Below are 15,188 nucleotides of genomic sequence, written 5' to 3'. Positions count from 1 at the left end.
TTACAGGGAAAATTACACATGCTGGGCACCATCTTCAGTCCATCCGAATGGTCCCATGTATATTAAATGTTCATGGTTTTGATGGAGGTTTTTGTTGGTTGATTATCTTTAAATTTTCAACGACTGGGATAATCCTACTTCTATTAAGATTTAAAATGACTTAATGGCTTAAGGTATTTTCTGAGTTCCAGATGCCAAAACGGCAGTCATTCCAAAGGAGCACAGGAAGCAGTGTTTAAGTTTAAAAAGTGGTGGCCAGTATAAGCCCTTCATCTCATTTGATGAAGAGGTTAAGTTTGTTTTTTTTTCTTTCATTTAATCACTTAGTTAAAAATTTAGCAACTATGTATTAAATTCTTATTATGTGCAAGCTGTACCTGAAAGTAAAGTTTTAGATCAGTGGTTTCTCAACCTGTGGGTCGCGACCCCTTTGGGGGTCAAAGGACCCTTTCACAGGGGTCGCCTAAGACCATCGGAAAACACATATATAATTACATACTGTGTTTGTGATTAATCACTATGCTTTAATTATGTTCAATTTGTAACAATGAAAATACATCCTGCTATCAGATATTTACATGACGATTCATAACAGTAGCAACATTACAGTTATGAAGTAGCAACGAAAATACTTTTATGGTTGGGGGTCACCACAACATGAGGAACTGTATTAAAGGATTGTGGCATTAAGAAGGTTGAGAACCACTGTTTTAGATAAAGCAAGTTTCCAAAAAATTTTTATTAAACAAATGGAGGTGGAGAAAAAATCATTTTCATCTGAATGTTTCTTCCATTTAATTGATAAAGTACTAACGGTTTTGTTGATAAATACAAACTAGTTCCTATTTCCTTTTCCCCTTCTTTGAACTGTGAGGGTGAGGGAGCGACCATATCCCCTCACTAACAATGAAGATAACTTTCCTCCCCAGCTTCTCACCATCTGAGGCCTCCTGGCTTCCCTGAGTAGCTGGAGCCCCGGGCTCTCTGGGAGGTTCTGCCCAGGCCCCGCCCTCCCAGGTGCTCCCTGAGGGCAGGAGAGGAGCAGCTTCTGTGGGGCGAGGCCTGCACTGGCTGGAGGGCTCTGGCTGCTGCTTCACTTCTCCACCCCTGGTGCCCACCCACCACCTGCAGGGCCTTCTCAGCCTCTACTAACCCCTGTTCTGGGGCGATTCCAGCTTTGCCCTGATGTCCTGCGTGGCTAAAAAGGTGACCCCTGTTTTTTTAAACATGCTTTGACAATTTCATTGCCCCTGAACTTTTCTTCCTTACTGCTAAATGAAATTCCAGATTTTTAAAGATAGATCTAGACCTCTACAGTGCACGATAAAGTTGATAATACATAAATCATTTTTAACAACAGGTAATATGCATAATTTATGGGGTTACGGTGCTATCTTTTTGATATTTATGATGGATAATGCTCAGTTTTTGCCCTCATATTACTGCTTTAAATTATACCACAAGAAAATTAATGAGAAAGTAGATTTATGGGTTTCATTTGTTTGTCAATTCGGAAATTAATTGGGTGTTAATTTTAGCCGTCCCTCATCAGACCAGGACTTGCGTGTGCGTGCAGTGCTTGGCATTCATTGTGGCCGCTCGCCCGTGGGTCACCGGCTCTGCATACATCAGGCAGCCGCGCGCACGGGACTGCGTCTGAGCTGCCGGCGCTGGGTGCTTTGCGCTCTTCTGTTGAACTGTGAACAGTGGTTTTGGAAGATGGTGCCTTCCTGACAGCGAGCGCTGGACTTCTCTCCCTGAACTTGGCTCTGGGACGGTCTTTCGCTGGAGGGCGGGGGGGGGGGGGCGGGGGGACGACAGCGGACGGTGGTGTCTTACTCACAGTTTGTGGGCAGATCTCACCTGAGACAAGGAGCAGCTGCAGTTGCTCTGTTTCTCTTGTTTTGTCCCCCTGCACCGACCACCCCCCCCCCCCGCCTTTTCCTCCTGAAAGAGGGTGCTCCCAGCCCATCTGGGGACAGTGACTCAGCACCTGGGGGCCAGTGTGGCCCCATCAAGCCCTTTGCCACCCACCGGCCCCGCGGAGCTGGGCTCACCCTGCACCCGCGCCTCGGGGTGCTCCAGGCCCTGTCTGCTCCGAGGGGCCTGGCCCCAGGAGCGGCTCACAGTGGGCTGGCTCCATGTCCAGGCTGCCTACTGAGTGCCTGAGATGGGGTGGGGGTGGGGGGCTCCTTAGCTGCACATGGTCCTTAAAGCCCTCTGAGAGCTGGGGTTGCCGGGTCTAGTTTTGCACATTTAAAGGGAACCAGTTCATCTTCCTGACGCTTTATATCTCAATACAGACCAGCTTTTCCTCCTTTTTCCCGGCCCTCGTGAACAGGGCCATAGGACTTTGGCTCTTCAAGGTGGACATGAGTAGTTCACAGAGCACCGCTTTTAGAGCCAGAGCGAGCCGCTCCACCCCGCTCGCGCCCGCCTGTAACTCCGCAGGCCAGGCGGGATGCGGGAGGCGCCAAAGGCTCAGTGCTTCTCAACGACAGGCACACACAGCCCCTCTCTTCTTGGAGTGCTCCCTTCCTCCCGCCCCGTCCTTCCTTCCTTCCTTCCTTCCTTCCTTCCTTCCTTCCTTCCTTCCTTCCTTTATTCTCTAGGGCAGTGGTTCTCAACCTTCCTAATGCCGCGACCCTTTAATACAGTTCCTCATGTTGTGGTGACCCCCAATTTCATTGTTACAAATTGAATATAATTAAAGCATAGTGATTAATCACAAAAACAATATGTAATTATATATGTGTTTTCCGATGGTCTTAGGCCACCCCTGTGAAAGGGTCGTTCGATCCCCAAAGGGGTCGCGACCCACAGGTTGAGAACCGCTGCTCTAGGGGCTTCTCCGATGGGGCAGGACCGGACAGAGTAACCACTTGAACCATTTCCTGAAAGTGACTGCAGTAAATTCCTCTGATCCCCGTGGAAGTGGGAATACATTTTATAAAAGTGTGTTTAGTTTAATTTGCACATCCTTTCATGGACAGGCCAAGTTCTTTAAGGGCATTTATTCTGCTTCATATAAATAATTGATCAGCCAAGTTAATTGACTTCTGCCTGACTCGGTCACCCTTAATTAACTGCCCTGGAATCAAGACTGAACTTTCTGTGAGCGGAACCCTTCACAGGCAGGAGAGCAAGGGCTCTGTTTTCCCTAAATCTTCAGCATCAACACTGTAACCAAGGAAATAATCATCATCAAGCAGTGCTTTAATTTGCTATAAATACATTGGCCTGGGCATTATGAATTTTCCAGAATGCTTCCAGAGAGCAGCTCTGTTGGCAAGGACAGTAAGTGAGCCCGCGCTCAGCCGCAGCCCACTCTGCGAGGCCTCTGCCAGACGCCCATCTTGTGAAATCAGAAGCTCGGTGACCTGTCCCAGCAGAGAGAAGTGGCCCTTGGGCCCCCGAGCTCCCTGACGCCATGCGATCCCAGCCTCAGCCCTTGTCAGTGACTCCATCCGGTCCATTCGATAACGATCACAATGCGGCCTCTGTCCTGGGTGGGTCCGGAGACCACAGGCGGCCTCCCGCAGAGGGCGGACAGGGGCGGGGGAGGGCGGGCTTTGCTTCTGGAGAAAGGACTTGCTCGTGGGTCTGTGGCCGCCTTGCCCACCGGGCACCACGTCTTCACAGCCAGGCCTGTGGGTGGCTGTCACCCTTCTTGTCCTCAGCCTGCTCTGGAGCACGGGCCCTGGAGCACGGGGCGGCGGCTCCCCGCGGCAGCGTGGTGCGACATGCGGGTGCTCCTGGGAACAGAGTGGGTGCGGTGCCCTGGCCGGGGACACGTCCTCTGGGACACACGGACGTGCTCTCGGACGACTCTAAAATCGTGGGCCTCCGTCGAAAAGGACAGACACAGTTGTTCGCTGAAGAATGCTGGCACTCAGCTTTGATTGCCGATGCCCTCCTGCCGGGCTCCTCCACGGGGCTGTTCCCGAGCCGCGTAGTTCTCTGTTCGCGGGCCGCTACTCGCACTTCGCCCCGGACTCTTGCATGTCGGAAGGTCTGTCCTTTATTGAACGGACAAGTTCACTCTGAAGTTGGGGAGACTATGGCTGCGTCTGCCGTGCCCCGGGCTCAGGTGTCTAACCTCTACATTGGGGTCACATCACCTCCCTTTGCTCTCTCAGCGGCTTGCGCTGAGCGTGAGCAGTTCGCCAGAGAGCTGGGCGTGTGCGAGGCCTGACCCAGGCGCACAGGCTTGGTAAACGCCGGGCCTCCCCGGGAAGAAGCGGTGCTGCCAGTGCTGCTGGAAATGCCTGCACCGCCTCCTGCTTGCTCACGTGCTTCCCAGCAGGCGTGTCCTCCCACCGTGTGGGAGATGATGGGGAGCTAAATCTTCCAACCTACACACCACTGCTAGCACTTGACTAATTAAGGACATCCTCAGACCAAAATAATCCTTCATGCAATTCTGGTCCCAAAGCCTGCACGCTCACAAACCTGAATCGCAGACAGGCTGCTTGGCCTCATGCCTGCCCGCTTGCACCAGCGGCCTTGGCAGCCTGCTCTGGCGCTGCGTGGAGCGGAGCCTTCTCCTCAGCGTGGGGCGGAGGGGGTCCTTCCTGCACGCCCCCCCCCCCCCCCCCGGGGTCAGACCAAGGACAGCCGCAAACCCATTCGCACCCCTGGTGTCCCGACGGCCCCGCGGCTCCGAAGCAGCCCTGCTTCCTGAGCCTGGGTGTTTGCCTACATGCGCCTGTCTGAGTCAGGGCTCGAGGTGCTGTGCAGGCAGTGTTTCTGTCCTTGGGGGCCATGCTGGGCAGGAACAGGCTCTCCAGAACTGGAGCGTGTGTATGTGCATGTGTTTTCTTTAGGCATGCTCACTGCACGCCCACCTGTCCAGTGGGCTCCGTGCCAACTACTCTGTCTTTCCCTCCTGTACAGACGGGCGGGTCTGAGGATCAGAATGAAACACGGGAAGGGGGTCCCTAGATTTCACAAATTGATCCCCCTTTTTGGTCATGAACAAGGCAGTTGCATTGCCTGGGTCTTATATCTCAGAGAAAATTGTGTTATTTTTTGATAGATTTCTTTACTCTGCAACAGTGAGGTTTTGGATGCAATGTTTAAAGGCCCATTATGATTCCTGGAAAGTCGGATCTAAGGGGAGAGAGTGAGTCAGCTGTTGCTTCTGAGTTTGCTTCCCACCTGTTAACAACAATGCCCTTCCAGCCCTTCGGGATGGCGTTCACTGTAAGCACATGTCTTCTGGGTTTAAGTCTGCGCTCGAGTTGGATGATATTATGCACTCACGGACAGGACACGAAGAAAGATGTAAATTTTTCCTGCTTTCAGTTCTTCCACTTGGTTTTTGGGCAGTTTTGAGTGAAGGCAGCCTCTACTGTGTCTGCACGTTTAACGTTCCTGCTGGCGCGAGTTCTGTGTGAGGGGAACCTGCCGCTGTGCGGTGCACGCGTCTTTCCAGGTCACCTGACCTTCCCTGTGACTGGGATTTCACACCCGTGTTAATTATCCAGGCATTCCTCAGCTTTCATGCTTGAATTGTCAGCTTCCCTTTGTGACTATTGTTTTTCCTTCTTGAAGTTCTACCCTATGAACTTGGAGTATGGCCTTGCCGTTGCATTGTGTCGTCCCCCCTGCACCTCAGCTTTAAGAAAACGCGTGGTTAAGAGCTGACAGGAGACGGGACTTGCTGCAATCCCGCCGCCCGCCGTGACTCGCGCACATGAGAACAGCTCTCCCGGGGCCAGCGCTCGCCCCGCACACGCGGGAGGCACTCTCATCAGGACCAGGGGAGGATGTCTGTCAGTCCTGCAGTGGGGCTGGCGCGGCACAGTGGTCAGTAGGTGGTAACAGCAGACATTAGCAAACACTGTCTGTCTGTTGTCATAGTTGGACACCTTCGCCAAGAGCTGCGATGGCTCCCGGGCCAATGGTTTTGTACCTAGAGAGTAACAGGGTGGAATGTGGAATGTATTTATACAGGTAATACTACCTCTCTCTCTCTCTCTCTCTCTCTCTCTCTCATTAGATGGCTAGTACTTTCACATTCAGAACCGTCTTCAGTCTGCCTCGGCTAGGTTTTCTCCAAAAGAAATATAGGAGACCCCAGCCTTCCAGGCCCTCACCCAGGCCAGAGGCTGGGAACCCAGCAGGAGAAACACGTGCTGGGCATGGGAATTCTCAGGACAGTTTTAACCAGAAGACAAAGATCAGAGTCTGAGTGTGTTTAGTGTTTGAAGAGTGGGGGCATTTTTTCTCTCTGAAGTAGCCTATCTCACCTGAGTGGCCAGTGTTGAAGAGGTTTAGTGTCTGAGTGACCCCCCGGAGCATGCAGCTTAAAATGCATCTTGGTTTTTGACTGTAAGGTTTTCACAGAATGGCCCGCGGGCCCGCTGGTGGACCCCAGGTGGAGGGCACCCCTGAGAGGGGCTTCAGGCAGAGTGTGGGCACACACCACGGCCGAATGCACACCCCTCTGCTCTATAGAATGACGCATGCTTTCTGAACAAAATACCCGGGTCTGATCACAGACACTTACTGTGAATTCTGGGTTCCCTGAAAATATTTTTTTTCTAAAGGGAACAAGGTAACGTATTTGAAACAATCCTACTGGAACTTGAACTTGGACTGACAGTTCCATCCTCAAAAAACAAGGAGACTGAACACTCTTGAGGGATAAACGCAGTGAACGAAAATGACAACTGTTTACAGATTTTTGGCAACATTTGCAGCAGGACCCTGCTCCTTGAGCACAACAACTGTTTTAACAGCTGCTTTCCCCTCTTTTCTCCCCCCCACCCCCCGCCCGCTCCCTGGAAACCCTCCTGTCAGGTTTCTGAGTCATGATGCAAGAATCCGGGCCTGAGACAAAAAGTAATGGTTCGGCCATCCAGAACGGGTCGGGCAGCGGCAGCCACTTGCTAGAGTGCGGGAGCCTTCGGGAAGCGCGGTCCAACGGGGAGGCGCCGGCCGTGGACGTGGCGCCGGCCGACCTGGCCCACGCGCAGCAGCAGCAGGTACTGTGCCGGGAGCCGGGTGTGGAGGGTGGTGGGTGCCCGCTCCACCGCTTGGTTTGACACTTGGCCGCTGTGAATGGCTCATTTTCACTTGACTATCTGACTGTCCGCAGTGTCTTTTAAGCCAGCAGCGTGTGAGGGTCCCAGGGCCTGGCTTAAGAGATGAATTCCCGAGGGAGTTGGAAGTCTTGGCAACCCCCTTGGGGGTGGGGGTGGAGGGTGAGACGGAGAGGACCCTGGCCACGCCCTCGGAGGCCCAGGGGCGGCAGCATACCGGGAATAAAATGCGCCTTTGGAAAAGGGGTGCACGATGCCTTAATGAAAAAGAAATGGCTAACCGACTTATGAAGCCTTATGAAGAAGAAATACAAATAAAGGGTAAGAAGTAAGAGGAAAATCAGGGCTTTATAAGAGAGAAAAATTAAGTGAATAAAAGTAGGAATATAGAAATACAGGCAGAATTGGGTAAATAACAGGCCAGACAGCAGCACACAGGCATCAGTGTGAGACGCGGCCCGGCTGCTGGGGGCTGCTGCTTGTGCACACGTGGCTGCTGGGATGGGGCTGATCCTGTTAGCGTCTTCTGTCCTCTCCTTTGGTGGCTCCCAACACGCACACGCATTGGACGCAGTCATCCCTGCTGGATTCTTCGTGGGCCTGTGCGTGGGTACTTGTGAGTGGCAGGTGAACTATTCCCAAAGGTGGCCCAGAAGCCGGGGCTGTGGCTGAAGTGCGGATGCAAATGCAGATGAGGATCTGCCTTCGCCTGCCGGCGCGTTGTCCCAGCCGCTCTTGGAGTCCGGATATGTTACTAGTTTTGTTAGTGATTACGGATGGTCCTTGTTCCATGTTAGCCCTTGATTCAATATGCAGTATATAGTTACGGTGCCACTTGGAGAAAAGGTGAGAAAAAGAATGATGCGTTTTGGGCCTTTCTAACAGAAACAGGAATTGTCGGGGGGAAGGGGAGGGCAGGGGGAGAGCAGCAAGCCTCCCAGACATTTCCCTGGACCCCCTGCCAGAGAAGCGTGGGGCTGTCTCCAGATTTTATTCTCTTGCTCAGAATTTTTGAAAATATGAGCAGTCATTCGATCGTTGGTCTGTTCGAAATTGGTGGAACTCACAGGACACGGGACCTTCAGAGAGAAGGAAAGGGGAACTCAGAGACCAGGTCACGTCTTAGCCGAGGCTCAGCTCCCTGACGGTCTCCTGTCGGCAGCCCAGCCCCAACGCACCTGCGCCGGCAGCACGTCGGCTGGGGCTCGGTTTGCTGTGGAGAGACGGTGTGCGTCTCTGTTAGTCCACGCGGCCTGTTCTAAGCCATGAGACCAGGCTGTTAGAGTGCTCATGGCGGGGAGGACCCACGTGTGTGTGCCTGTGATAGCGCTCAGTCAGGGGAAGGACCCACGTGTGTGTCTGTGCAGGCGCTCAGTCAGGGCGGAACTACCCACGTGTGTGTCTGTGCTGGCGCTCAGTCGGGAGAAGGACCCGCGTGTGTGCTGTGCTGGCGTGTGTGGTGACCAGGTGGGCGTGCTCTCTATTGGGATAAAGGACTGGTGTTTGGATGCCACTGTCTGTGCCCGCCCTGCAGAGGCCATTCTCCCTGCAGAGGCCAGCCTCAGTGCTTCTCCCTGGAGGAGTGGGGGTGGGGCTGTTGACCAGTGTGTGGTATGAAGCCCAAGTAATCAGTGTTTAACCCACATTAATTAAATAAATGGAAAATTAACTTCTGAATTTTATTTGAAGAACTTAAAATCATTCACTATCTCAAGTAGTAAGTCAGCCAAAAACTTTACATATATACCACACACACACACACTCCCTCCCCTCATAACAGCCATGACAAATTAACCTCACAGAAGGAAGTTCTAACAACATCTTCCTTAAAACACATCAATAGCAGAGTTAGTTATCACAGCTCCCCTTTTTATTTTGTTTGTAACCACTTTGGAAAAGATATCAAATAAAGGTCAATACCTTTTGATTCTACTTCAAAATTATTTTTTAATATTTTTATAACTGTTTTGTTTCTATTTGCCATGGACGTGTTTTTGGATGAAAGAAAGCAGTTGGGTCTCTCACCTCGCACGCTGCGGCGGGCGGGCCTGTCCGGGCTTCTGAAATAAAGCGCTGACAGCTGGCTCACGCCCCTGAGTGCTCGAGGAGCCTTTACCGGCTGTTGGGGGGAAGAAGCTCTAGATGAAATAAGAAAACCCGCAGGATCGCTAAAGCCCACCGCACTCGGTTATCAGAGTTTTCTTCCAACTGAAAACTGCAATAATTAAGCATTTTGGAGAAATCGAGTGTCAGCATGACGGACGGGCTGTTCTCATCCTCTTTACTCTGCAGGTTCTTACTTGCAGTGAGAATTGCAGCAGTGAGAGAATCACAGCCATGCTGAATTCATTACCGCGGCAGCCACACAAAACCGCGGATAAGATTTCAATAACTGCAGGCCACAGTTGAGTAAACAGTTGCACTGAAATTTAATTCCTGTTGACTTTTCCCCCATTCCTCGCCAGGGGCACATTCTGATTCTGTAGTACAAAGACAACAGGGGTTACAGCTTTGATTAATGTAGGACAGTGGGAGAGAATTAGAACTGGAAAATACGTTAGAAATCCACGGAACAAAAAGCCGGGGCTGAGAACCCTGGGTACAGAAACGAGTTAATTATGATGTCTGTGAGCTGAATGGGCAGGGTGGCCTTGCACCGCTGCGGCCATTCATGATCTGGGAGCATGTTCCTCCGGCCAGGATTTAGGATAAAGACAGTCAAGCCTTGTCGTGTCTGATCCAGATTATGACAGGCAGTTGCAGGTGAGGAGGCCCCGCAGAATCAGAGCAGGGCGCTCCCGGCGGTCCACGGTGGGGCCATGGCTTCTGTGCTGGGTTTGATCTAATCGGTGACTAAATTGTGTCCAAATACAATTGTTTGTGTGTTTTTCTGATCACATAGCTGACAGCCTAGATAATGGGGGAAATCTGGCTTTTCCATCTTCTCTTAAAAAAATCAGATCTGCTTCTCCTGAGCTGATGCTTTCACAGGGGCAGCAGTTGTTGGGAGAAGAATTGCTACTTGAGCCAGGGAGCCCCAGCCCTCTAGTCGGCCTTGGTTCCGCCCAGCAGCCTCGCCCCTTGGGGCCCTCCAGGCCCTGGAGTTGGCAGTTCTGGTCCGGGAGCTCCATCCTCACTCAGAAGCCCAGGAGAGGCGCTCATCAGCTGGAGGAGCCCCCAGCGCCCGCCCCAGCTGCCTCCCCCCTCCGACCAAATGCATTGTCTCTGTGATGTTTCAGCTCCACTTATATCTGGGCTATAAAACTATTACAACAATAGTTCTCTAATAACATAATTTGATAGAGTTTCTGAGCATTTTCTTTTAGCCATTGAGTAACTCTTTACCCAATACCATCTCTGCTTTTTACTTCCTATTATGCTGCCCCATGTCTGGTCTGTGGAAGTTCTGTGTGGGATATGCACTCCTCCATTATGAAACTCAGCAACAAATACTATTACCAATTGCTGAAGTTTCTTCTTAAAGAAAGGATTTTAAAATGTCCAAAGCAATTTCATAAACTGTGTGGATTAATGCATTTTAAAAGTCGCGAGTTTAGGGAGCAGAGTTTTATTTCCATGTTGCTCAGATGAGAGCTTTCAGATAAGCATATCACATAGAGCATAATGTTTAGAAGTTTTCCGTGTACAGCATATGCAGCAGGTCAGTTAACAGAATGCAGCCTGGAAAATGTTTATTCAATAAAAATGAATAGCTGGTACATAAAACAGCGATTTCTTAACAAGATTCTATTTAATGACGGGTTTTTCAGATTTTTTGTGGGTTCCACCTGGCAGTTTTATTGTCTGCACATCGGTATGGGGAGAGCTTCGGTCACTGGTTTTGAGGTGGCTGTCTTTCACATTTAGAGATAGTCTATAAGAAAGACATAAAAAAGGAGTTCTATGTGGAATTTAAACATGTATTATTTAGAGAGTGTGGATAAGCTGTATGTTTATTTCATATAGTTTCTTTGATATTTGGCTTAAGGTGTTGGACCTTTTAGCCTAAAAGGTAGTGGTACATGGTTTATGTTAATGTAAAAGAAAGAGACAGAATGTTGGATGACTATTAAGGAGGTAAGAGAGGTAGGAAGGATAGGGAGCTTCTGAAAAATCATTAAAGAGAAGGAGGAGGATTCGGTGGGGAGGGGATTCGGTGGGGAGGGGATTCGGTGGGGAGGGGATTCGGTGGGGAGGGGATTCGGTGGGTTGAATTTTGCCCATGAAATGGAGGACGTAGGCTTATCCATTACACGGGATGAGAGAAGCTCTGAGAAATGGGATACATGTGACAGGACTCAAGAATAGAGCTTGTTGCGTAAGTTCAAAGGGGATGTCGAGAACACACTGTTAGAGCAGCCAGGAGAATCCTGAGTGTGTATCCGGGGGTTCTCGGGATGTGAGAAACATAATTATAATGACCAAAGTGTCAAGTTTCAGCATAAATCAATACGCAAACATTACAAATTCTTCTCTTCATTTTCAAAATGGCAGAATAGATTCCTCACGTAGTTGTTGGCACTAAAAGTACGAGTGGAAATTGAGCACAAGAGGAAGTTGTTCTGCCTACATCTTCAACGTAACAGCCTCTGTAGAAGACAGTGCCTGGGAGAAATGGCTGTCAGTGTGTGGATGGGCAGGAGTCCTGTGAAGGGAGCCACCCTGACTTCTCACTCTTACCCATACTCCCATGAGGCTGCACCAGCATCTCACTGGCCATCCTTTACCTGTTCCTCACCCTTACAGGAGTCCCCTGTGATGAGGTGGGTCTATAGGGAAGACTGGGCAGCAGTGGCCAGTTCCGCCTTATCATTCTTCTTTTCCTTTGATAAAGGTCGCTTATGACCTTCTTTAGGAATACACTCAGGGGGCCTTTGCACTGCAGCTGCCAGGCACAGTGTCTGAAGGGAGCGTCTTTAATGTCGTTGGAAGGGAAACAGGGCCAGCGTATCTGTGTCCAAACGGGAAAGTGCTGGAAGGGAGCGCAGAAGATAGTAAGGTTTATTGAGTGCCCTCCTGGGGCCAGCACTGTGCTGGGGCGAGAACCCCCCTCCCAGGTGGGAGGAAACCCAGGCTGCCATTGTAAAGGGAGCTCTCTGCTAGGCTACACTCCTTTTGGAGACAGAGTTCAAATATCACAGAAAATATTGATGGCCAAAACTATCCTGTAGGAATCGATGCCACAAAATGTTATAGAAAACAACACAAACAAATTGAAATAAAACTGAGACAGGAATTCAGGTAATTCTGGCAAATAATGAAAAGGCAGCCACACAATGAATTTCCACTCTTCTCCCTCCCTGTTATGGCTATTTCTAGAAAAGGCATATTTCACCCTGAAGGTTAGACTTGGTTCTCTACTCTGTGAGCTTGGACTGGCCTTTCATCCAAACATTGTTTCCAAGGGTCATGGACATGCAATGAGAGCCTTGTATGCATTCTTCCCAGTTTTGATCACCAAACAGTTCTGTGTCGTTAATCTCTCCATTGGAAACTAAGACGGCACGGGAAGCAAGACGAAAAAGAGCCCTGTGCTCAGATAAGAGAGCGGGACAGTAGAAGCTCTAGGAGGGAAGTGTGCATCGCTACCTTGACAAGGTAATTTCAACTCTGACCCCTGAGCTCATAATAGTAATAATAATAACAATAATAATATACTCGCTCTCTCTTGTCTAATCAGAAATCTCTTATTGAACTTTCAGGAGGTCTGACTTTAATGGTAATTTGTTGACAGGTTAGCTTTGATGATTGCAAAGGGTTTGCTTTGCAAAACTCGCCGGCTTCTGTCTGCCCTCTGAAGGCAGGAACCCACTTGCTGCTTTGCCAGTGCTTGCTGCTATCGCCCACAGGTGCTGAGCAGGCGGAATTGGCTGTTTGTATAATGCAAACCCGTAGCTCCCTGATGAGGCCCAATGCACTGTTAGGTGGTGCACAGAGTACTTGATAAAAAGGGTTACAAGGTGACTGCTTTTATGACAAAGTAGAATAGCATTATAAATGCAAGTGGCAGACGGAGCCACAGAGGGAAGTTTATGTAGAGAATTGAACCCCATATGAGAAAGGTTCTTTTCATCACTTGGTCTTTGAACTCAAATCTATTGTAATTGTGAAGTGTTACTTGTAACATTCCAGAGGCCCTTTGCTCAATACTGTTTGATTTGGTTCAGAGAAATACAACCACACTTTTCTTATCCTCTCTCACAAGGAAATGCTGGCAAAGAAGTTTCACACTGTGACCAGGTCTCTGCTCTGTCCCAAGTGAGCTGCCCTGGAAAGCATGGGTAGCTTGGTTTCCCAGCTTTAGCTTTCTTAAAATTCATGTATTCCTTTGTTTGCATGCTCTTTCATTTAGCTAATACTTGCTGTGCTTGCCTATGTGTAAGGCAATGTGGGGACCAAACTGGTGCGTGGCCTGTTGGCGTTGGGAAAGCGTGGGGAGTGGCAGTGGAGGCGGTGGGCAGGTTCGGAGGTCAGTGGGCTCAGGGTGTGGGGGGCTTGAGTGTGTAAGCCAAGGAGTTTCAGAGCTGAAAGGCCAGAGAGGAGGCAGTATTCTCAAGGTGAATTAGAAGGCTGGGCCTGGCCTGGCTGCAAGGAAGGAGATTCAGAGAGTAATCGCAGTGACAGGATATTGCAGCTGGCCCAGAACCTAGTGCTGGGGCCCGGACCCTCACTCCTCTAGTTGAGGGCACCCTGTTGTTGACCGTCGTGCTCCCTGCATTTCTCAACTACGGTTGAATCCATTCCATGGCGTTCCTGGGCGCAGCATGGCACCTGGCCCAGGGCATGTCTTGGGCAGACGCGTTGTGAGTGCCTGGAACAGGAAGAGAAAGCCTGGATCGAACGTGAGTGTTGGGAAGCAGCGGGGCCTTTTGAATTAGATGTGGAAGCACCAGGGAGTGGGAGGAATGAGGCTGATTCAGGATGCCCATCTGAAGACCTCCCACGGCGGCACCTAGAACGGGGAGCATTCCCGGGGGAAGAACCCGAGCTCCCCCTTACCTGTCACTGTTGTGACTGTGGTGACATGAGAAAGAAAGCACAGATATAATTTGTAAATAAAGGATGGACTTATTTCCCAAAGTCCCCCCCTTTTTTTAAGTGTTTTTAAAAAAGGACCCTCTTATATTCACTAAAGCTTACTGTTTTGACTGTATATGTTTATTCAGATTAAAATTATGGAGAATCGTCCCTTTAGCTTTGCCAGTTACTAATGAGTATATCTTCCGGAGTCACAGGGGCGGTGGGTGCTGATAAGCTGCTTGTGATCCTGTTGATCGTGGAATGAACTTGTCTCTGGTAGAGACTGAAACTAAGATGCTAGATCAGTGATAACGTCTCCGTCCCACATGGACTCTGCTTCTTAGAATGAGTTTGTTTTTTAAAGTGAAGGGGGTGCATTTGGGTTTCTTTTGTTGGAAAGTCCAATGTGTGCGTATCAGACAGTTGGAGCAGCGGAAGGCTCCCCTGCAGGTGCAGGTCAGCTGCCCGTCAGGTCCGGCCTGGGGGTGAGCTGTGCCTGCCCACGGAGGCCACTGGGGGAAGGCGCTCTGCTCTCTTCCACCTTCTGCTATGGCACCTCCCAGTTCACCGGGTCTCCTTGAGTTCCGCTGTTATACCTACAAAGACTGCTCCTTTACACTGGACCCAAAATAACTTTAACTTCCTAACACACATTCATCTTTAGCAAAATTTCTTCAAGTAGACCATTTACTACACAATTCATCATCCACACAACTGTAAGTGATTGTCAGTGTCACAGTCTCTTGTTGAAAGAATCAGCTGACAGAAACCTGTTTCATCTCTGTGCCTTTTCTCTCCCTCACCACCCCCCTCACACACTGAAGGGGAGCTGACATGGCGTCTTCTTAGTCATTCAAACCCAATAACTTTTCATCTGAAGGTTAAGTGGTGAGATATAAACTAAAAGATGATAATATCAATTCCATGTTCACTGAAGGGCACAATAGACCTCTTTCTAGTAGAGGGAAAATTGTGCATAAAATGTCTTTTGCTTTTCAACAGCAGAGCCATGCCTCTCAGAGCCAAAGAAAGAAAGACTTTTGGAAAATTTAATAAAATAATACATAACATCCTAAAGTAAGGCAAAAGTGGCCTTTTATTATTACAATTATTAAGTAT

The 15,188-nt window shown here is 49.8% G+C and overlaps 1 protein-coding gene across 4 annotated transcripts in view; it reads left to right on the top strand.

Moving 5' to 3' along the window:
• FOXP1 (forkhead box P1) overlaps nucleotides 1–15,188 on the top strand; it is a 482,289-nt gene that overhangs the window by 261,596 nt on the left and 205,505 nt on the right. For all 4 annotated transcript variants that reach the window (XM_070391016.1, XM_070391017.1, XM_070391014.1 and 1 more), the window contains one exon: nucleotides 6,808–6,992. In XM_070391016.1, the coding sequence (XP_070247117.1) occupies nucleotides 6,819–6,992 (174 nt within the window). In that variant the 5' untranslated portion in view covers nucleotides 6,808–6,818. The remainder of the gene's footprint in view (nucleotides 1–6,807; nucleotides 6,993–15,188) is intronic.

Source organism: Myotis yumanensis, unplaced genomic scaffold (genome assembly GCF_028538775.1).
Source record: "Myotis yumanensis isolate MYYU_CA2020_CCGP unplaced genomic scaffold, mMyoYum1.0.hap1 SCAF_14, whole genome shotgun sequence".
Classification (NCBI taxonomy): Eukaryota; Metazoa; Chordata; class Mammalia; order Chiroptera; family Vespertilionidae; genus Myotis; species Myotis yumanensis.
The sequence above is the reverse complement of the archived record's forward strand: the minus strand, read 5'-3'. Positions and strand labels throughout refer to the sequence as shown.